At 42.4% G+C, this 23,922-nt stretch overlaps 2 protein-coding genes across 2 annotated transcripts; both read right to left on the minus strand.

The window, feature by feature from the left end:
* Positions 1 to 6,003: 6,003 nt before the first annotated feature.
* Positions 6,004 to 11,554, minus strand: LOC309336141 (ovomucoid-like). Its single transcript, XM_081851616.1, has 4 exons — positions 11,247 to 11,554; positions 9,007 to 9,032; positions 7,519 to 7,649; positions 6,004 to 6,185 (listed from the first exon to the last, which is right to left on the minus strand). Exons 1-4 carry the CDS (start codon positions 11,308 to 11,310, stop codon positions 6,140 to 6,142), a joined length of 267 nt encoding a protein of 88 aa, XP_081707742.1. The 5' UTR covers positions 11,311 to 11,554; the 3' UTR covers positions 6,004 to 6,139.
* Positions 11,555 to 16,669: 5,115 nt separating this feature from the next.
* Positions 16,670 to 20,372, minus strand: LOC309334820 (serine protease inhibitor Kazal-type 6-like). The gene is made up of 4 exons (XM_081849409.1): positions 19,962 to 20,372; positions 19,107 to 19,132; positions 18,380 to 18,498; positions 16,670 to 16,900 (listed from the first exon to the last, which is right to left on the minus strand). Exons 1-4 carry the CDS (start codon positions 20,017 to 20,019, stop codon positions 16,852 to 16,854), a joined length of 252 nt encoding a protein of 83 aa, XP_081705535.1. The 5' UTR covers positions 20,020 to 20,372; the 3' UTR covers positions 16,670 to 16,851.
* Positions 20,373 to 23,922: the final 3,550 nt, after the last annotated feature.

The following is a 23,922-nucleotide window of genomic DNA, read 5'->3' on the forward strand; positions in this document are numbered from 1 at the left end:
TACTGTATCCTCTTTACCACAATGTAAATATTCAGCTCAGAGAATGTGAAATGCCATAAAGATTAAAATTACTGAGGAAATCTGTCAGAGTTGCCCTCCCTTTGAAAGATGACAGGCCGCCGTCTGTAGCCTTAGCGTGTGACACAGAATGCAGCAACAGGCTTCCTGTCTCCAGAAATTGCAAGGCAAGCACTTAATAAACCATTGGCGATACTGGGAAAGCTCACAAACTGGTAATTTTTAAATTTTCTGTTTCCTCCAGACAGACACTGGTGTCAACCAAGATAGTTTATGAGACATTACAATTACAGATTGTTTGCTCTAAATGCTGGAATTTACACCAAGCATCTTAAAAACTATCCCTTTTATAATATTTTAGTCTCATTAGTGTGTATGAAAAAAGCAGGCAAATGCTGACATGAAAAAGAACGAGGAAAGGTCTTCTGAAATGAAAATATGTAACTTTTCTACCAGATGTGCCTACGCTGCAGATGGTCTTCATGGTTATGTGGGATGTCCATTCAGTCAATCATCTTTATAATCATCATTATTATTACAAGCCGTGCCCACCAGACTGAAGGGCTCTGAGGTAAGGAACTTCTGTTGCTGAATTTTCCTCCTTGGTTGCCATCCTAAAACCTGAGAGTAACTCAGTTTTTGGCACAGCTGATGAGTTTTAAGAGGAGGCTTGAGCATTGAAACTCCTGATGCTAACCTTTGATGTTGACAAAACCACCAATTACTTTCTCTCTCTCTGTCTCTCTGTCTCTGTCTCTGTCTCTGTCTCTGTCTCTCTCTCTCTCTCTCTCTCTCTCTCTCTCACACACACACACACTTGCACCTTACCCTACTATGCCCAACATTACGCCTGTATACAATATATAATATCATTAAGAGCTTTAAGAGCTTCTTCAGGCATACAATTCAAAACCTTTGGAATCTCTCTATTTTCCAGGAGTTTCATAACTCCACTACTTCATTTCTGTTGAAGATTAGGGTCTCTTACTTCTTTAGACTAGGAATAAGAGTGGGTTCAAATATTGCACCTGTCGTTTCATGTTTATGCTGCATCCTATTAGCCAATTTATGACTCATGATCAATTTCTTGATATTTTTAAAAAAGAATAAATGGATGAGAATTTCAAGTGTCCAAAGAAACTTTGGTATGGCATGATGAAACTTTAAAAACATATTTTCTGAACAGTGCTCATTTTTTTACTGAGTTCCCACGTCTTGTGCATTTTAGGGAATCATGCATGACACACACACACACACGTTCCTAAACATGAAACACAATAGGCAACAATGGGGCAACATAAGGGGTGGGGGGAAAGCCAAGAGAAAGGAAAGAAGAACTTACCGGCAGTTTGCCCTGTCCTGCGACTCCTGGAATAAGAAGGAGACATACAAGGTATGGTGAGAGAAAACTTCTCTCAAATGGGGCATCTTAATATCAGGTCACTTATCTGTAACAAATGGAGCAAATTGGTATCATGCATGCTCCGGAAGCTGGGTTCTGAACCAATGGACCCAAATTACAGGAGAGGAGATTTTGACTACATTTTAGGGCAAATGTTTTGATGGCATGAGCTGTTTAACCATGAAACAGACTGCCTTGGACTCCCTTTCATCAGAGGTTCTTAAGTAGAGACAGGATGGCCATCTGACAGGGATGCTGCACATTCCTTGCATCAGTGGGGCTGGGTTCAGTGGTTGCCTTCTGAAGTCTCTTTCAACTCTGTTCTATGAACTGGGCTAGGAGTAAGTTTTGCTAATTGATACTGAGCTGGGGGGAGGAATTTATTGCATCTTTTGCAGTTTTGCTGCCCGATTCATCACCAGTGTATCATGTTTTAGAGAACAGATCTTTAGAGTTGTATATCTATAGATCTATTTGTGTCTCTCTGTGTGTATGGTTTGGCAAGTGGAGAGTTCACTAGTTTCATTGATTTTAGTATAGTGGTACCTCGGTTTTCCAATGTCTTCGTTGAGAAACGCCAAAAACCCGGAAGTAAATGCTTCCATTTTCGAATGCACCTTGGAAGTCAAATGGCTCCCACTGAGTTTTTCTTTCTTTCCATTTTCTCCATTGCATTTGCAGACTGCCCTTTGTGCCTCGGTTTTCTAATGTTTCAGAAGTCGAACAGTCTTCTGGAACGGATTATGTTTGAAAACCAAGGTGCCACTGTATATTTGGCTTGTTCTCCAGCAATGAAAACTTGACAACATAGATAGATTGCTAGCACTCCTTCACTTAAACTATACATTAGAAGGACCATGCTTAGAAAGGCTTTTATGCCCAGTGTGGTGGTAATCATCATCATCATCATCATCATCATCATCATCATCATCATCATCTGCCCTTCTGACTGGGTTGCCCCAGCCACTCTGGGCAGCTCTCAACAAAGTATAAAAAACACAATAAAACATCAAACATTAAAAACTTCCTTAAATAGGGCCACAGGCCCAGGTTGTGGCCCAAATTGTTCCAGGACCATTAAGTTCCTGGACAGCCATGTTCTTAATCCTTTTTATGGCTTTAGACTGCCTATTAATTCTTTCCTATCTCTTCAGAGGAGGCAGTCGTGCCTTGCAATGGAGAAATTTGACGAAAGCTGCTTACCTGAAATGTGGCAGGAAACAGCCACCACAAGAACCAGAGAGAGGCTTGCTGCCATCTTCATGTTTGGGGAAGCTGTCCAGACTGCCCCGTCCAGCCTTAAGGAACGTTTTCCTTTAAAGTCATCTGACAAGAGGAAGGCCTTTGACAACATGCTTGGGGGCAGCAGCTCCACCCTGATGGAAAAATACCCTCTTCTCAGAATCATCCTCAGCGAACACTAGAAGCAGGTTACCCAAGCAGAAGTACTGATGCCCGAAGAATGAGGAACAGACTTGCCTTTTGTCCTGTTCACCTTTACATCTTTTTCTGCAAGGTTGCTAGCTGTGCTTTATAATTAGCAATTTGTCCCGTGATTTCAAGTTAGAGTTAAGCAAAGGCTACCCTAAAGCCCTTCCTGCAAACACTAGTTGCTCAACTTTCCCTGCTAAACTGATGGCAGAATAATGAAGTAATGGCTAAACCAAAGGATGGACACATGTAATGTCAGTGTCACAATATTTGTTCATGATATTTTGCTCCTGAATTTACAGTGGAAATCTCAACTACGAGGGATAGGCAGGTTTATCTCTAATAAAAACTGCCTTAGAAAAAGCTGACATGGGAACCCTCCAGTTGTGCTGAGTACATGGGCGATGGAATAAATTGGGTTTCCTTTGGTTTCAGTCTTGCTTAGTGTAGGATTTGGTTCTGGTGTAGACCAAGATGACTTGAAGACAACTTGGAAACTTTTGCTGGTCCAAAATGCAGTGGCCAGATTTCTGACTGGGTTCCATTTAGAACTCATACAACTCCTGTTTTAAAACAGCTGCAATGGTTGACAGTTGGTTTCTGGGCTCAATTTTAGATGCTCACTCTAGTGTTTATTGCCCTTAACAACTTAGGCCCTAAATAACTGAAACACCATCTCCTTCCCTACAGACCTTCTTGGCTATTAAGATCAGCAGAGGAAGCCCTTGTGGTAGTTCCATCACCCTCAGAGATTCAGAGGGGGAGGACAACCTAGGAAAGGGCATTCTTCATGAAACCCATAAATTGTGGGACTCCGTTCCCCACAGAGTGTGTCTGGCACCTTCATTATACAGCTTTCATTGTGTACTGAAGATGACCTCTTTACCTTTTGACACTTGAGAGAGAGATATTTTAGGACCGACTTTAGCTGCAACTGTAACTTGTTTTAAATTGTTTTAATGTTGTATTAAGCATTCCTGTGACCTGCCCTGGGACCTTCTGGGGAAGGGCAGGTAATCTGGCAGGTCTTGTGAGCTACAGAGATGACAGGGGCTGCCATCAACAATATGATTCATCCTCTGCTGTTTGTGCAGCATCAAAACTTTGAGGTGCTTCTGAATCTGAAGCTGCACCAGTAAGCCCAAGTTACACCTGCAGCTAAAGGCTAAGAAGACTGATCCCTTCTGTCAAATTTGTGTCTGGCCACTGTTACTCAATTGCTGGAGACTTTTACTGTGTTCTACACAGGGTTGCGCTTGATAATGTTCTGTAAGCATTTGACAGATTATGATGATTTTGATGAGTGATACATTTTGCTGTAATTTTTCCGACTCTGTATGAATTTTTGGATTTTTGTATGAATTTTATCGTATGAATTTTATTGTAATGCCTTGCTAAACCTCCTGCACCTTGGATTTTATGTTTTAAATTTTTTAGAAAGTTATTGAAAAAAAGAATTTAGAGACTTTTTTCCGTGGTGAGCAACAAATAAACAATTAACAATAATATTTATAAGTTCATTATACCTTTGTTCTAGTATTTATACTGCCTCCCTATTATCTTTTAGGCTCAATCCCAAGGTGCTGGTTATGATATGTAAAGCCTGGAAATACATGGACCCTACAAATATCACAGACCGTATCCTTCCCTAGGTCCTATTACTGAGAGTACCCCCCCCCATTTTTAAAAAAATTGCCACCCATGTTGAATATTATATTGAAGAGCGATTAGAAGCAGGAAGGGTTTTTTTCCACGGCTGTCCCCCAGTGATACAATTTTCTAAGTGTTGCCCAACTTGGTGTGAAGCCCCCCCTTCTGCAAAACTGGATTTCATTGGACAGAGATGTAAAAGGATGAGTTTTAATATCTATTACATTTCTTCCCTCCCTACAAAAACATCCATATTTTGTAATTTCTTGGAAATCCAGCACAAACTAGAATTAGGTGTGTGTACTGATCTGAATGACACACTGATAGCCTAGGTAAGGCACAGACTTGAAATGGATATTGTAGGCCCTCTACTCCAACCCCTTGCTTGAGGCAAGAAACTCAGAGGTGGCTATCTCAGCCTCTGCTTCAAGACCTTCACTTAAGGAGAACCCAACACTGCTCATGTAGGGAACTAGCTGCTCCTAGAGCTAAGTTGTTTCTCCTAATGTTCAGCCTATTCGATTAAATATTGCCCTGTCAGGCAACAGAGAACAATTCCAATGTCAAAAAATGGGGCAAGTGGCTGTGGGTTTTGTGGATTGATGCTGGAGTGCCACATGTTTAATTAGTGGTGCTTGATCTGAATTTGAACTTACATGACTCTAAATCATATATCATACGGCTCCTGTTTTGTGAGCCTAAGCTGTCAGCCTTCCCTTTGGCAAAAAGCACGTAGATGTGTGAATTCTTCCCAGATATCAGGAACTCCCCCCCCCCGAGCGCAGGAGAAGAGTTAGACTCAGAAATTGAACTAAACGAACGAGGGGCAGACTCTGCAGATGACAGCTAGCTGTCAGTCAAGAAAGGGCAGTTCGACCCTCCTTCCCGGGGAAAACTCTGTTAGCTCTCGAGATGAAGAAGAGCTGGAAGGTAGCTAGAGCATTGCTAGGCAATCAGCAGATAAGCAGAGGTCTGAGTCTGAGGGGGCAGGCCAGCCTCTCAGTCCTCATGCTAGGCGTTGGGAAAAGATCAGATGGCAATGGAAGGGCAAGAGGGGAAAGGCGGGAGTTTGGCATCCTTCCTGTTGTGGGAGGGGCAAAATTTCAGACTGACCAACTATCGTAAATGCGAGCAGGTGAGAAGCCGTGCTCTGGATGTGTCTTTTTTTGTAAATAAACATACATAAAACTGCCAGAGAGTTATTACTTCTTATTGGGGGTTGGTTGCCTGCCAGAGATCATTACACCACAGATGCAACCTTCAGTATAGCTTGTCACATAGATCTTCCCCAGTTTATGTGAAGAGTATCCATGTCTGTGCTAGATTTCCTGGAGGCATCTGCTGCTGGTGTAGAACCTCTCCATATGACCCTGGGGATTCTGGGTGTGTCAAGTAGCAGTGAAAGCACTTAACACTGAGCTTAGGTCCTGGTTTAGTGTGCTACTGCAAATGTTTCTTGAAAATTAATCATTCCACATAAGACTAGGAGGTCTTTATTTTAAATCAACAGATCAGGAGAAACTGGAAAAGAACAAAAGCTTGAGTGGATTAGGATGCGGCAGGATGAGTTGAAAAGAGCAAGGCAGAGCTGCCAGAGATGAACGGAACACGCCTCCATAGACCATGTGCGGCAGTGACTCAGCATTTCCCATAATGCTTAAAATGGATCTTCCCTTGACTTGCTCTAGGGTGAAAACAAGAAAATAAAACAAAGCTAATAATAATACTTAACATTTGCACAGTGTTTTTAACAGATGTGAAGCCTGTGGCCCTCCAGCTGTTGCTGGACTACAGCTCTCATCACCCCTGACCTTTGGCCATACTGACTGGGGCAGATGGGAGTCCAAAAAGATCTGGAGGACCACAGGTTCCCCAGCCTTGCTGTCAGATAGGTCAGTATTATTAGGCCGAATGCTGCAGATGGGGTGGAACAGAAGCTGACAGAGAGCAGCTTGCTTATTGCCACCTAGTGAGTTCACAGTAGAGACAACCTTCAAACCAGGAACCTTGATTTGGAGTTCAGCTGCACTAGCTCTAGTGCCCTAAGTACATAGCCTTAGAGAAAAATCTCGATTCAGTGCCTCTGCTGATCCCCCATGTTCCAGAAATGAAATTTCTGTGGGTTTAGAGATGGACAAAGATGTCCATTTTGGTTTCTCATTTTCCCCATCTTAATTTCAGTTTTCCACATTTCTGCAGCGGTTTTAGAATTTTCTCACATAACTCATGATAATTTGCCAGCATATTAGTGTGAATCTCCGCTAATGTGTGCATTTAGCATGCAGTTTTGAATAACGTGCATTCCTTTTTTTTACAAGCAATTTCCCTGAACAGAATGCATTTCTGTATGTTACTTACATAAATGTATACATTTTAATGTACACTTCACCCAAATATATGCATTGCCTGCTAGGAGAACTGGTGCAGCTCAGTGGTAGAGAACTTGCTTTGCATACAGAAGATTCTAGTTCCAATCCCTGGCATTTGCAGGTAGGGCTGGCCTGGGAGTGACCTTTGCCTGAAATCCTGGACAGCTGATGCCAGTTGGTGTTTAGACTATACTGAGCTAGGTGGGCCAGTGGACCGATTCTGCATCTGGCAGCTGCCTATGTTTCTAATGATGTTGCAAAATTCAGAGAAGCATGAATTTCAAAGGATTGTTGTGTTTCAGTTCACATATTGCTTTAAGAGGTAGAAATTAGGTAATTTCTCATTAAAATGCAAGCAAAATTGAAATCATTTCTCATCCCTTGTTTTGACACCACCCACTAACCTTGAGGATATGAGGAAAGGCTTGCTGGCATTGGCTCAGAGGATGACTGCCTTGAAATGTGTTATTGTACTCTGTGCATTTACTTATATGGGCAAGAGAGAGCACTATTATGTACAGCTGTAAATACAACAGCACTAGCATTGATGTCTGAATGAGTCTATCACATTATAGGAGACATGTGCCCCCTTCACAAAAGTAGCTTATCTCTGCTTCACTTATTCAGGAGTGATATTTTCCTACTTACATGGCTGCTCTGCAAAAGAGACATTTGTTGGTGTACGTTTGGCCATTGGAACCACATACTGGGAAGTACTCCAGGGTGCATCCTTTAGGTTTGGTCCTGTCGGAAAGCTTCATATAAACACTGCAGTCAACCTGGAAAAGGGAAAGGTACTCTTCTTAAAACCACGACCACTTTGGCACTGCTGAATTTAAATCTTGACTGAATTGCTCTCTTCGCCTTTTTAGCTTTGGGGAAATTATGCAAACTCCAAAGCATATGTGCTTTTCCTGGTTACAGAAAATGGAATCAGCTCAAGTAGGTTTGTGAGCAAAGACAGCACATAACCCCAGAATGTCCTATTTTGTCAAATCAGACCCTTGATCATTTCGGCTGCCCTCTTCTGCACCTTTTTCAGTATTCAGTTTAAGAAGTGGAAGTGGCAGAACTATACAGTAGACCAGCAACATCTGCAGGGGTTGTGTTCCATGGATAGCACATAAAGCCAAAGTCATATATAATCAAAACACATTGGGTGCACTAGTGGTTGTCAAAGTTCCCCACCCCCAGGACGCCTCTGCCCCCCCTTTTTTGCCAAGCATATAAACACAGAATTCCAAGTTATAGTCATGTGTTGCCTCCAGTGAAGTTCAACTCAAAGTACAGTAGAGCCATTAAAATAAATGGACCTGGGACAGATAACGCTAGAGGGATTTAAAGAAGCACGGTGAAATGTGAGAAGTATTGTTAAAAGGGAATAGAAAAAGAAAGGCTCAAATAATGACAATGCAAACCTAAGAAATGTGTAAATTAAATAATGACTATGAATGATTTACGGAAAAGCTGAAGGAAGTCCAGAAAAGAAATACTTTGTGAAAAATTGGATGTGAAATTATTGTGTGTTTTTGTTTTTGTTGTAAATTAATAAAAATTATTTATAAAATAAATAAATAAATAAAATAAATGGACCTAAGCTAGTCATGTTTATTCATTTCAATGGATCTATTCTGAGGAGTACTCTAAGGAGTATGACATTATGGTATTGGAAGTTTCATCTTTGATATCATTTATTTCCTAATGAACAGAACTTTGCCTTTTCAGACTCCCAGAACTATGCCCTCAGCAGAAAGAATTGCATTATGTTTTGAGAGACAGTATGTCTCCTGTGACCAGTGTCTGGATGGATAGGCAATCATACAAGCATATTTTGCGGATTCACAAAGAAATTGTGAAGTGCAGGACTTGAGGCCAGGATACTTAAAGCTGCCCCCGCTCCTCCTGTCTGTTCTCAGAGGTCCAATGGATGTGAATTCAGGCAAGGGATCATCACATGCCTGGAACATGCGTTATGAGACTTGTACTAAGAGAATAGGGTAAGATTTGTTTCAGGATCTCCATTTCTCATGGTGGTGTAATGACGGGCTTTTTATTTAGTTTCCACACAAGGGATCTTGCTCAAAAATGTTATTGCTATCTAGATAGTCACAAGAAACAATCAACAGATGGACTCACCTGTGGCTCATAGGAATGATTAGCATCTGCAAGAGAAAGCAAAGAAACAACAGAGATGAAAACCATTTTAAAAAACTGAATTAAAGCTTATTGTGTAAAAGCTTCTCAATTTTATATTTTCTTTTACAGTGTGTAAAACAACCTGATCCTCATTGCCCTTGGGAATACACATACAAATTCATCAAGACACATGAAATGCTGGTTCTTATGATAATAATATGAATAAGCAGAACTACCCACGCATTCACCTTTGGCACACCTTTGGCAAACCACTCAGAGCACTGTGCTAAAAGTCAGCATTCACAGAATTTGCACAACACTGGCCTTACGTGATTGTTTGTGTGTGTGGTCCTTACGTCACCCTGGCCAGTGGCAAGCCTGGAAGGGCTGGAGAGCACAAAAAGGCCACTGTGTGTGGAGGAGCCTATGTAGAAGTCTTTGAAGGCCAGTGTAGAGAGATGGTGTAACTTTGCTGATACCTCTGCTGCTCTATAAAGACTCCTGTTGTCACACTCTCTTGGCCATAGCCACCTAGCTGCAAAAATTAAAACAACTAGGATCCCTCCCAGGTGGCAGCTGCAGAGTGGTCCAGGTAGCCCTTTGCCACTGGTCACCACTCTCTTTATGTTCATTTGATTTGTTGATGCTAAGATGATGACCTGCGGATTCCAGGTTTCAAATTTTACTTTTGTTATGTCTTCACTGGGTGGTCTTAGGGTAGCCACTACCAGTCATACTCAGTTCCTTATCTGCAAAATGGAGATGAGAATACTGACGTCCCTCACTGGCCTTTCAAGGGGCTATTGGTATAAGAAGCAAATGCACATCACTTGTAATGAGAAAAGTTTAGCACGCTCACATTGCTTATGTGCATTAAAGGTAAAGGTAAAGGACCCCTGGCAGTTAAGTCCAGTCGTGGCCGACTCTGGGGTTGCTCATCTCGCTTTACTGGCCGAGGGAGCTGGTGGTCATGTGGCCAGCATGACTAAGCCGCTTCTGGCGAACCAGAGCAGCGCACGGAAACACTGTTTACCTTCCCGCCAGAGTGGTACCTATTTATCTACTTGCACTTTGACGTGCTTTCGAACTGTTAGGTTGGTAGGAGCTGGGACAGAGAAACGGGAGCTCACCCCTTGCGGAGATTCAAACCACCAACCTTCCAATTGGTAAGCCCAAGGCTTTAGGTTTAGACCACAGCGCCACCTGCATCCCAATGGGCCCATTGTGCAAAAAGGAAGCCCTAGGCTATCTCCTTTGGCCCCAAGACCTAAAAATGAATTTTACCTTTTGGGCTGCATTTTCTTTTTAATTTATTTATTTGGTTTTTCAAATTACAGTTTTACAATCACATATCCAACATACAACATAAAGACAAGATTCCATAGAATCTCCTGAACTTCCCTCCTCCCTTTTGTGGGTCCTATTGTTAATCATTTCCTCCTGCATCTTTTATAATAATCCAGATCTTTTACATCTCCATTTTATCCAAAATTCACCATTAAACTACAAGTGTTATTCCAATCCTACTAACAGTTTTAACTGTTTACAATGGTTTTTAAGATAAATTATAAATTTAGCCCATTCTTTATTAAAATTTTGGTTTTCCTGATTTCTGATTCTTCTGGTTATTTTTGCCATTTTGGCATAATCCATCAATTTAATCTGCCATTAATCTGCATTTTAAAATATATCCGTAAATGACATGAATCATTCTTTTCAAGACAGGTGACAAGACAGGTGATATTCATAGAGACATAGGAAGCTACCTTAAACTGAAAGAGACCACTGATCTATCTAGTTTAGTATTGTCTGCACTGACAGGCAGTGTCTCTCCAGGGTTTTAGGATTAAACCTGAAACCTTTCGCATGCAACACATGTGCTCTGGCACTGAGCAAAAGCATTCCCATTGGACTGCTTAACTCTATTTATTCCCTGATCGTCCCGGAACAGACAAAAGGCACATTTAGTTCTCTGTGTGTGTGTACATACATACATGCATAAATAAATAAATATATATGTAACCCACTCTACTCTTCTGATTTTAAATTGTTTTAACTGACTTTAAGAATGTATTTTTAAAGGCTGTTATAACCTACCCTGGGATCTTATGGCAAAAAGTGGGTAAGAAATCTTAATAATGATAAAGAAAATAATATAGCAACCACCCTTTTCATAGCTGCTGCACACTGGGTCAACATCTTCATTGAGCATGAAGTAAAAAAAAAAAAATTATACTCACTTGAGGCAAAGAAGCAGCAATAGAGTCCTAGAAGGAGAAACAGCACAGCTGCAGCCTTCATCATGCAGACAGTGTGATTTGATGCTGATGCTTTTGGTGGTGTCCAGTCTCCCAATGCTCCCCAGCGATGGAATCCCTGTATTTATATATATCCAAAAAGTCTCATTCTGTGCACACTTGCAATGATGACATCTTCTCCCCCTGCCTTAATGATTTGTAGTAAATAGTAGAACTCCAAAGGTCCCGGCCTTTTTAGATATTTCTAAAGAGGTTTGGCTGCAGACCAATTTGTAGGAACAAGTGGGGCAATTATGTGCTGCTTTGTAAACATCTGAAACTCATAACTGAGATAACTTGGCCATTTCCCATGTTGCGCAGCAGGGAGACCAGAAAGAAACAACTGCTTGACAGTAGTTACAGCCACGTAGGCTGTGGCCTGTCAAAACAGCATTTGACTGCAGGAACCATAAACACACACACTGATTAAGACTGAAAGCTATACAGATGCATTCCTCTCAGCTGCATGCGTCAGAGTTACCTCCCCAGTGCTCTGTCCATAAATGAAAAGTAACGACCTCATAACCCGCCTAGGAAGCCTGTTGCAGAGCAAGCTGAGCATTAGTTCTAAAGGCTGGTGCTGTGTCCACTCTTGGAACAGTGGCCTAATGCTGACACTGGACTTTGTGTTACACACACACACACACACACCCCACTGCACCAATACAGTGGCTCTGCTTTTCATAGAAATGCTGCAAAGAAAGTGTGTTGGTTTGCTCCACATTCGCTTGCACGTCATTCTTTTGCAATCACCTGTCAGATGCAATGAGCTCACCATAGGTGTTTTTGAGGGCTTCAGCCATATATGGAGATGGATAACCAATCTGCTAAGTGGGGAAAAAACATGAACTCTCACCTCACCTAGTCTGAGAGTGAAGCACATGCCTGTTCTTCCAAGTTGGGGTGGGAAGGCCTGCCACTTTCTTTTGTCCTGCTTGTGGGAGTACTGTTCCCACAGGGCAAACAAACCATCTGACTTGTTGCCCCCATGGAGAAGGTACGTGTGGACGTCAGAACACACTAACATGAAGTGGCTGGATGGAAGGGCCACTGCAAAACATTAGGTGAATTCAGTCTCTTTTCCCAGGAGGTACTCAATGGTATGCAGTACCGACACCTCTTTTTTGTTGTTAAAAAGTGTGGCACTTACTATAACAACTTTATGGTGAGTAACCAGCACCTATTTTTCTAGAAAAAAAAAGCACTGATTGTAATTACTTGCATATTTTAAATGTATTGTAGACAGTTTTAATTGTATTAATGTTTAATTGTTTTGTAATGAATTTATAGTCTATGTTTTTAGCTATACTTGTTTTCCTCTGTCCCATCAGAGGAAAGGTGAAGCATAAATAAATATATCATCATCATAATCTAGTGCAGTGGTTTTCAACCAGTGAGCCGTGGTACCTTGGGGTGCCTTGAATGATGGTCAGGGGTGCCATGGGCAACACTGGCATCCATCCCTCTTTCCTTCCTTCCATTCCTCCTCTGATGCCCTCTTGTGTCTCTGCTTCCCAAAGGCTTGCACAGCTGTTCATTGAAGCATCCCTGGCTACAAGCTCCTCAGGCAAATGGTGCCCCTGAGGCAGTGGGATGCTGGTTGTCAGGAGCTGAGGCGGCCTTGGAGTAAGCAAGCCAGCCAGCCAGTCCACCAGACCAAAGCGGAGCCTTTCCCAATGCAGGCCTGGTGGTGCCCGCTGCTGCCACTGCTGCCTCCCAAGGTAAGTTGCTGGCCTCACGTTCATCTCTGCCAGTCTCCGTTGGGCCACTAAGGTTGGGGGGATCCTCTTCCCAGGCCCCCTGTTGGGCAGTGTGAGGAAGACCATCTCTTTGGCGGGGGGGGGCTCAGAGACCAGGAGCGGCAGCAGTGGCTGGCCAGAGGACTCCCAAGAAGAGAGGAGAGGAGGCTGAGGGAACACTCCACAAGGGAGGGTATTTGAAACAGGGTAAGAGGCTGCCAGCTCAGCAGGCAAGGGGTGACATAACTGGGCTCCTGAGCCCCACAGTGGTGCTGCAGAAAGAACGTAGTTGGTCATGGGAGCCGTGGACTTGAAAAGGTTGACAACTTCTGATCTAGTGGATCAAAAGTTCCCCATACATTTTCTAATCTGTTTAGGTAAAGAACATGCATGGTGTACCTTGCTAGAAAACAGGTTCCATACTTCTTAAGAAATATGTAGTGTTTTGAACATGTGTGCAAACTAGCAGTAACAAGAAAGCATGTGGTTCGTGAAAAGAAGAAGGCACAGCTTTCTCTAATCAGCTGAGAGTGCAGGAGGGGAATTTAAAAATCGAGTGCTTCATCACAAATGCTCCCTTGCCTGTGGGCTTGGAATGCAGGAGAAAAAGCACCAAGCAAAAGTCTTTTCTGTGTAAGTGCTCTAAAACATGAGATTTCATACCTACATGGGCAGTACCATATGGTTTCCCCCCCTTGAATATTTACAGCCCAGTCAATACATGCTAACTCAAAATTCACTCTCATTCTATTCAATGGGGCATCATCCCAGTAAGCATATTTAGCACAGGAAGTTTCCTTATCAGACCATTGATTCATCTAGCAGCAGCTTTCCAGGGGGTTCAGAGGGGGTTCTCTCCCAGCCCTCCCTGGAGATGCTGGGGTTGAAGCTGGGACATTCTGATTGATGCAAAGCAGATGCTCTTCCCTTCAGTGACATTTGGGTGTGTTTCAGTCCAGTGTCTGACTCTATCGTTCAGCCCAGGCACTGAGGTCCAGCTCCGAGGGCCTTCTGGCGATACCCCCATTGCGAGAAGTGAGGTTACAGGGGACCAGGCAGAGGGCCTTCTCGGTAGTGGTGCCTGCCCTGTGGAACGCTCTCCTGTCGGATGCCAAGGAAATAAACAACTGTCTGACTTTTAGAAGATATCTGAAGGAAGCCCTTTTTAGGGAAGTTTTTAATGTTTGATGTTTTATCGCTTTTTTAAAAATATTATTAATATTCTGGTGGGAGACACCCAGAGTGGCTGGGGGAACCCAGCCAGATGAGTGGGGCAGTGGCAGAGCTTCATGCTTCAAGTGTTCAGATTTGGGATGAAACCATACATTCAGCTGCACATGGTGTGGTCCCCATTTTAGAGAGAGAAAAAATATTACTAATATTCCTTAAAATGTTACTGCTGTCTGAAGTCTTTTCTGCTCCTTTTTTTATTAGAAGGGAATGGAAGCAGAGCTCATGGCTTCAGATCAGTGGCACCAGGATGTCTTCTAAATGCCCTTGTAATTACAATAATCTAACCAGTGTTGCCTGAAGCTGGGAGATGAAAATGATAAATAAGGCACCTCTCTGGCAGAGTGATGCAGTGGAAAGTCACAAAAAGATTTTTGAACTTCAAGCCATCTGCTTCTTCTTCTTTTCTTTTTCCCCTTGATGTAGCTAATATCAGTGGGACCTGAACTGCAGAACCCTGTGGCAAAAATTGTCCTTAACAAGTGCTTTGCATACATTGATTCTTCCTGTAACCCAAACAATGCACTGTTTTCAGTGCATCTGGCAACTAAAACAACACAACCTCCAGTCTTCCAACTGAAAACCTTGTTTAAATGGTTTTATTCTCTTTGCCTTCAAGTTATGAGCTGGATTAGATGAAGTTTGTCCCCTAGTCTAGCCCCAAAGGCTTGGAAGTGTGCAAGAGAGTGCTTTCTCTCCTTGCCAACCCAACAGATCTACAATTGTCCTTACACATCCTTGAGTGTGTGTTTGTGTATATATAAAATTCAGAGCAAACATGCCAAATATCCAATGACCAGTTACTGGGATTTGTTTTATGGAGACCAACTTTTTTTGCTGTGTGTGTTGGATTTTACATGCACAAGGTATATTTCAACCCCACATGGTCATGGAGAGACATCTAGAGTAGGGCAGATATGCAAGAGAAGAGGGGAGCTGGAGTCAGCTCTCTCTCTTTCCATGGAGTGGTCTGGATTCAATGGGAGCTATCCAATCTAGCCCAAAGTCAGTTAAAAAAAATTAAAATAGGGCTATCTGAGAAACATGCATATGTACAATCATATGCATAGAATCATAGAATTGCAGAGTTGAAAGGGACCCTGAGGATCATCATCCAACCCCCTGCAATGCAGGAATGTGAAGCTGTCTCATATGGGGATCAAACCTGCAACCTTGGTATTATCAGCATAGCTGAGCTATGCATGACATGGGATATGTATTAATGCAAAATCTGGTGCTGTATATATATAAGCTTACAAGGGGTTTTATTGTGTTTTTATATGTGCTGGAAGCACATAAAATTCCATATAATTTCAGCTGAACCATCTTGAGCAGCTGTGGAAAGGGTGTGTGTGAATCTTTTAAACGAATAGATAATAAATCTGTCTCTGACATTTGCTGAGAAAGACTTGTCGATCTGCTTTTCAGATCTGAATATCAGGATTGTGTTCAATGGTGCTGGGTCATCTTGCCTGCAGGATTAATAGGGCAATTTCTTTGCTCAATGGGTCACCAAAGAGGGTTTAATGCCACAGATATGAAACACACCTACAGGGTGAGATTGCAAAATTGAGGACTTTGGAATTTTCAGTTGATGTTGAAAATCTGAAAAGGAACTTTTGTGCTAGAGAAAAGCTATTTAGAAATAGTTTTGTTTTGGCTGTGAGCACACTTTGAATCCAGAAAAGTGTGTGTGTGTGTGTGTGTGTAATATATAGTGAAAACTCGAAGCTATGAACATGAGTTTGACCAAACTGCGGGAGGCAGTGGAAGACAGGAGAGTCTGGTGTGCTCTGGTCCTTGGGGTCACGAAGAGTTGGACACGACTAAACAACAACAACAAGAAGTGGAAAAGGAGCTTCAAACTAGTTTAGACTGGCAGATTTGGATCTTCAGATCTGCTCAAAAAGCAAGCTCTGATATTAAGATGGCCCCTGGCTCCAACAACTAACTAACACTCTCTCTCTCTCTCTCTCTCTCTCTCTCTCTCTCTCATTTTCTTTTGGGTCTTAACTATGTTGCTGCCACTATCATCATTCTGGTTGTGTATTAGGAAAAGGAAAAGAGGCAACACAGACGCTGAATTATGTGCAGACCTGTGTAGAGCCATGGTCTCCTGAACAACATGCCCTACTCCCAATTAACCCCATGCTCCTGAATTTCCAAATCACAGAAACTATTCATAGTTTTATCTTGCACCCAACATAATACTCTCTGAAACTTCTTGCATGGAGAGTGTTTGCTCCTTTCCAACAGACATTTTATGAGAGTGAGAGGGATTGGAAACAGGGAAGAATGTGGACTCACCAGTCAATGGAGCCCCCTAGTGAATATTAAGTGGAACGTATCCTTTGCATCATTCTGAGGCTTCTCATTGTACAAAGAAGAGCCAAAACATTCTGCTGAGTTTTGCTTTATTGAAGATGTGTGCTGAAGACAGTAGCATCACCAGGAGCCCAAAGTGGGGAGGGGAGCACAGCAGCAATGACAGCTCACACCCCTACATAGAGCTTCTCTAAGCGTTCACCAGTACAGCGTAGAATATGACATCTTAGTGTTCAACTGCAACAGTGAAACCTTCAAGAGCATCTTCCCATGTGCAGGAGACCGAGACTCCCGTTACTTTTCCTAGAAAAATAGGATTTACAAATGTAAATTAAAGCCATTGGTCTGTGAAGACACAGGATTATATATGGCAGGAACTGATGAATAATGATATACCAGTCTACTTATGGAAGGCCAAGTTCAGAACTTTTAAGGAAGAGAAAATTCCTGACTTAATTTTCCTTCACTTCTCATTTTTTATTTGTAGGGATCCTGGTTCTGAGATGCTGAAATAGTCTTACTTTGTCATTTTGTATCTATATCATACCCTCCAACATGTTTAGGCCAAAAACCGGGACAGGCGTCTTCCCAGGTGCGCTCCCGCACGGTCCATGTGACATCACAATAATGTGCGTTTTTGGGCGCCCTACTGAGAGCAGGGTACCCAAAAATGGAATGTCCTGATTTAATTGCTATATGTTTATTGGGAGGAATAGCAGTGAGTAAAAACAGACCAGTCCATTTAACAGCAGGAGACCCCCTTGACTGCCAATAAGGGCCAGTGCAGGCCCAACACCACAGGCAACTCAAGCAACTGTTAAGGGCAGCGACATTTTTAGGGACACCAGTCAAACAGTGCACAATCTGAAAGATGCATCTTTCACATATCTATTTTTTCTCTACATCAAAGCAACACATTTTGTGTGCCAAAGCTAAACTCTGACTCGTGCAAAAAGAATACCAATAATAGAAATGGACATTATTTGCATGCAGAATTATTTTTTTATCATTTATTTCTTGTCTGCCAGTTCTGGTGAGGGGCAAAGAACTCTGCAAGGCACTGAGCCTCACCTTCTCGTGATTGGAAAGCCTTCTTGACTCTCATTTTACCTCATCTTGACTGTGTATTCAAGGGCCAGAAAGCTGTATCACATCATACACTGACTGTCTCTCAATCCTGCTATGATAGGGAGAGTTGTCACGAACAGCTTGGAAGGAGCCAAACAACTCCCTCTTTTAATCCTCTTGTAGCTGATGCATCATGCTGGGAAAACTGCCCTACCTTGTTTGCATAGTTATACATCCTTGTAAAGTCTTAACTCATAGAACAGCAATCTCTTGTAAACCCAGGTTGGTTGGTTGGTTGTTTTTTTAATACCAGTAGGAATCTCTCTGATTTGGCTCTAATATAGTCTCAGAAGATCACAAGTACATTCACTTGTTGAATGCTTAAATGTGCAAACCCTATTCCAACATCGTATAGAGGTGAATTTCTTCCTGACTTCAACAAGAAACTAATTCCTAGCAAGGCTGGATTCATTGGGGGTCTCTGGGCAGAAACAGAAAGTTGGTGGAAACATAATTTCCATAAAAGGAGAGGACATGCAAATCTTGAAAATAAGTTTCACTAACTGTAGCATAGGGGTAGCCAACTTACAACAGAGAACATACATCAGTCAGTGGACATTTTTTCAGTCCCCAAGCCTGGAGCTCACCATGAAAGCAACATAACAGTTATACTTTCATCCGCTGTGTGTATAGAGCTCTCTTCAATATACTTACTCAACTGCCTTGCAAAAAGCACACTTGTTTCCGTAAGTCTGGCCATCTGTGCCGCAGTGAGGGTTAGATTCCCTGGTGCAGTATGGTTCATTGTTATCAAACTCACTGCAGTCAATAGCCTAAAGGGATAAGAAACAGCCTTTAAGTGATAGTTTTCTTTATAGTTCAGAGGTGCCAGATTCTCAAGATGACTGAGGGGGCCTGACAGGATGTCGCATGATGTCCTGATGCTGCGTATGTAATGTCGCGAGGAGCTAGGGGCAGAGCCAACTCCCATCTGAACACTGAGGGGGCCAGCTTCCTAAAAAAAAAAAAAAAAGTCCCCCCCCCCGAAACTGCCTTGATCCCTAGGAATCTGTGCCCATGGTCCTATTAGTCCTGCCATTTTGTACTCATGACAGAAACACGGGCCATTCCACATACCAGCTTAAACAGTTTTATAACAGCCAATTTTGAATCAGGATAGCCTAACCAATGTTGTCCATGCCCCTTAAAATTGCTTGCCTTGATTAGAAAACTTGGCAGAGCTATGTTCTATTTGCCCCTTCCCCAGATGCTAACACAAAGGGAGAGGACAGGTGTGTAGGACCATGGGACTGGCGAACAATCCCTTTCAGGGTCAAGATAGGACCTCTTCTCTTCACAGCAACCTAATAGTAAGTCTAGCTGTGAAATGGGGCCATATACAAGCAACATCCCAGGAGGAAATAAAAACAGCTGCACTGACCTCTCCCTCACGTTGACTGGTAACATCTGTAACAGAAAGGAACAGCAAGGCTTACTAACATATTATAGAACTAATACCGAAGGAGTAATAGAATCAGAATATTGTATGTATTTATAAACTGCACTTTATAAACTTCACTTTCATGAAAATATGACAGGGCAGTGTACACCATACAAAATTGCAAGAGGAGCAAGAAAAGAATACTGCAATTGTTGCTCAAAGTTTCCCTCAAGTTAGAAAGACTGTCATTATTAGGTACACATAATATTATACAAAAATGTATTTATTTGCTTTGTTAAGATTTTATCCTCTCCTTACTTCCAAAGGAGCCCAGGGTGGTATAAACATTAAAAAAACAACAACAATCCATTTAAAACAGCCATATAAAAGTACAATCAGTAAAACTGTTTAATCATGTTGTCATACGTGACCACTAAACCCTACTTGGCTTGGTGTGTGCCAAGTTGTACAGATCTGCATAAATCTTACTTGTATTCCCAAGAGTGGGTTGATGTCAATCTGTCTGATCAAGTCATTGGGTATTGTAAAAGAAAACAATGAGGAACAGCAGTTATGTCAGATATGGACACCAGAATCTGGATAGCTGAAGTTTACACAGCTTACAGTCTTATATAGGTGAAATGCTCAGGTGATGATGCTTTCAAGCAAGAATTGTCTTATCTTTTAATATCCCTACTGGTGTTGTCAACAGAAGCACAATTCATTTTACAACAAGCGGTAGAAGGAAAATATTCTGATACACTCTGGGATAGCACCTCTCCCTCTTGGGAGCAGTCTTTTATGGAGACTGAGGCTGTTTTTTAAACACTGGAGTCCTCCTTTTTTCTCACTTACCTGAGAAGAAGCAGAATACAGCCAGGCTCAGCAGCACAAAGACACCTGCAGTTTTCATTCTGCTCCTATAAGTTGGGTTCAAGTCAAGCGGATGGGTTGTCAGTGCTGAAACTCAGGGGAAGCTCTGACCCATCAAACTCTCCATTTATTTATATGCCCAGCACAGTAGGCCCCACCTGGTGAGAAAACATCTTTACCTTCTTTTAAGAGCAACCATTGGCCCAAGACACCAGCAGATGTTTATGGGGTTGTCGCATCCTTTAGGCATGCTGCTATATCCACAACAAGCCCAGACTACAACAATAATTATGCGAGGCACTCCTTGGAGCTTGTAATTTATCCATCAATTGCTACTTTCCATTTCCTCCCTAATCACAGCCTTCTCACAGCTTGGAACTTCCCAGCCAGTCACCCAGCAGGGCAACAGCACTGGTGACATGGGATTCTTACCAAGTCCTTGCAGTGTAGATTCAACGTGTTACGAGCTGTTTCTTAATGGGCACAGGAAAGATAATAATAGAAGGATTGAGATTTGGAGAACATAATGGCTCCAACACAGCTTTCTATTTTGGAAGCAGAGTCTAAATTTGTTCACGAGAAGTGTTGGGAGAAGGCAATATAAAAGAGCACGACTTCATTGCTGCTTGTGGAGTCTCATAGGTTACATGTGCTGCTGCTGCTGCTGCTGACACTCCTTTGGACTATTTAGACTATGAATGTCAGTTTTGTTTTTTCAATTCTACAAAGAGATGAAAGGATGTTATAGGTTTGTTCCTAAACAGGGAGTCCCTGTGGTCCAGCAGGGAACCTCAGAATGAACCACAAATGGTGAGTTGTAGACCCAGATTTGCTACTCATGCTTTGGATGGTCAAAATGTAGGGTTGCTTAAAATAAAATAAAATTCTGAAGCTCAGCATCCTCACTGGCTAGAATGGCACAGCAACCTTCATCGGCCTGGTGCTCTCCAAATGTTCTAAACTACAACTTTCATCAGCACTAGGCAGCATGGCTGATGGGAGGGAAATCCAGAACATCTGGAGGACTCCAGGCTGGGGAAGAATGGTACTTAAGGAATACCTCTCCCTTTACTCCCCTCACACATTTTGGTTGTCTTGATGTGTGACTTATGTCAAGTGTAGGGTGGCCTATTTTATGGACGACTGCCCTGCACTTGGAAGGCTGATTCATCTTCAGTCCTGGGAAGATGGTTTCAGCAGATATTTGGGGGAGATTACTATATTTGAAGGTGACTTCTATTTTTGAAGGGTTGTTTAAAATAGAACCTTTGAATAAATATTGGCAGGGTGAATTTTAACATGGATCCTTCCTGTTCAACAAAGAATATCCATTGTAATGCTTGTGGCAGATCAGAAGACTCATGCTGTGACTCAGATGTCCAGCAGTGCACACTTTGCATATAACATACATTATACTGACACTGAAATGAATGAAGCTGGATTACAGCAAGGACACTGAAGGTGTTTTATGTGGTTCTTAGAGGGCAAGATCAGTACGCAAAGTAAGGCTCACTTTACCTAGCTCAAAAGCAAATGTACAAACAATTTAGGTTGCAAAACATATACATAAGCAGGACCATCAGTGCAGGATTAAACCCTGTGGCGGCCCCTAGGCGGTTGAAATATTGGGGAGCCCTTTGCAAATTATCTCCTAATATGTGTTTGCAATTTTCTTTTGAGATCAAATCAATGTTATTTTGATCCATTGTCGTAGGACCCCTAAAAGGTGTGGGAGCCATAGGTAACTCGCTTATTTGGTAATCCGGCACTGAGGACAATCCACTGGGAGTTTCTCTTGCTTGAGTTCCACTGCAGCGAATGGGAACTGTGCTAGAACATTGCTGCCTCCTTCCTCATCTCCCATTCATTTCAGCTGGAACTGTGCAGGGAAACCATTGCTGTGTCCACCATTACCTCATACCTTCCAACATTTCTCCAATGAAAATAGGGACATCCTAAGGAAAAGCGGGACATTCTGGGATCAAATCAGAAACCGGAACCGGAATGGCTTCTCTAAATATGGGACTGTCCCTGGAAGATAGGGACCCTTGGAGGATCTGTCACCTAGAATGGATTGTCCCATATCAGATTCACTGAACTACTGGCCTGTTGTGCTCATATTGTCCACACCAGTTTTAAGTCATAGGTAAAATATCTTCTTGATATTAGGGTAATGTTTCAAGGAGCCTAGAAGCCGAAGAGGGCCACCTAAATGAACAAATCTGACTTCCAAAGGCTTAATTAATTCAACTCAGTACTGTTATGGTTGGTAATATGGCTTGCTCAGAAGAGTAAGGCTGAGTTCTTATCATCTCAGAGTTGTTCACCCAGGGACTCTGCATAGATGTACAAGGAAATTCCAGAGTGTGTTCAGCCACTCTATCCCCACTTTTTATTAACTTGTGAAAGGAGAACTTGCTCTGTCACAGGACACACTCCCCAAGCCAAAGGAGAACCTGTGGGCTTTCTGAATATATCTGGCTGGCCATTGCAAACACTCCAACATCCTGAGTCCCAAAAACAGGGACGCACGACTTCCTGCCTGTATTCCCGCATGTGTCACATGACCCACGTGAGATCACAGAGCCCAAAAGACACGCTTTTTCAGAGCTGTGCTCACATGTTGCCCAAAAACACACATTTGGGGGCAACACACAAGATCATAGAATCATAGAATCTTAGAGTTGGAAGGGACCCCAAGGGTCATCTAATCCAACCCCCCGTAATGTAGGAATCTTGGCTAAAGCATCCATGACAAATGGCCATCCAACCTCTGCTTACAACCTCCAAGGAAGGAGAGTCCACAATCTCCTGAGGGAGTCTCTTCCACTGCTGAACAGTTCTTACTGTCAGAATGTTTTTTTCAAATGTTTAGTCGGAATCTCCTTTCTTGCAGCTTGAAGACATTGGTTCAAGTCCTACCCTCCAGAGCAGGAGAAAACAAGCATGTTCCCTCTTCCATGTGACAGCCTTTAGATATTTGAAGAGGGCTGTCATATCTCCTCTCAGTCTCCTATTTTCCAGGCTAAACATACCCAGCTCCTTCAAGCGCTCCTCATAAGGCTTAGTTTCCAGACCATTGATCATCTTGGTTGCCCTCCTCTGTACACATTCCAGCTTGTCAACATCCTTCTTAAATTGTGGTGCCCAGAATTGGACACAGTATTCCAAGTGTGGTCTGACTATTACTTCCCTTGATCTGGACACTATAATTCTGTTGACGCAGCCTAGAATAGTGTTAGCTTTCTTTGCTGCTGCATCACACTGTTGATTCATGTTAAGTTTGTGGTCCACCAAGACACCAAAATCACGGCCCCAGAAAAAGCACCGGAGGAGATCAACACAAAGTCGCGTGAGATCTCGGCACCCAACATGGCCGTGCTTACTTTTGGATAAAACTCTAACCCTTCTGTTGTTAGGTGTGGGAAAGGGTGTGGCTTTGATGCTACTTTTTAAGTACTTTGAAGCAAAACAATGATCTTAGAAGAGAACAATAGACATCCAGTCATTCAGTTTGATGTACAACAAGCACTTCATGAGTGACATGTTCCCAAACTGGAAAAGATGAAAGAAAGGCGCTATAGGCTGATTTAAATGTCATCATGTGTATGTATGTACAGCTTGTGTATATATTAAACACACACACACACACACACACACACACACACACACACCCAGCTGGTTTCAAGGGATGAGTGTGGGGAAATGTCCTGTCCTTTCTGAAATGTAATTATTACTGCTGGGCCAAATGCCTCTTAAAACATTTGGTGAGATGCTGTGATGCTCAGAAGAAACTTAAGACCAAGCCTTTTATGATAAAAATTCCATCAAATCTGAGCCAATCAGGGTAGATTGTAAAACTCAAAATAATTTTGCTGTGATTTCTTTAGGAAGCCCTCAGGAGAGGAGAAGAGATGATGAAGCTCAGGGATAGGCAACCTAA

Source organism: Podarcis erhardii, assembly GCF_964252035.2.
Source record: "Podarcis erhardii genome assembly, chromosome: 2".
Taxonomy (NCBI): domain Eukaryota; kingdom Metazoa; phylum Chordata; class Lepidosauria; order Squamata; family Lacertidae; genus Podarcis; species Podarcis erhardii.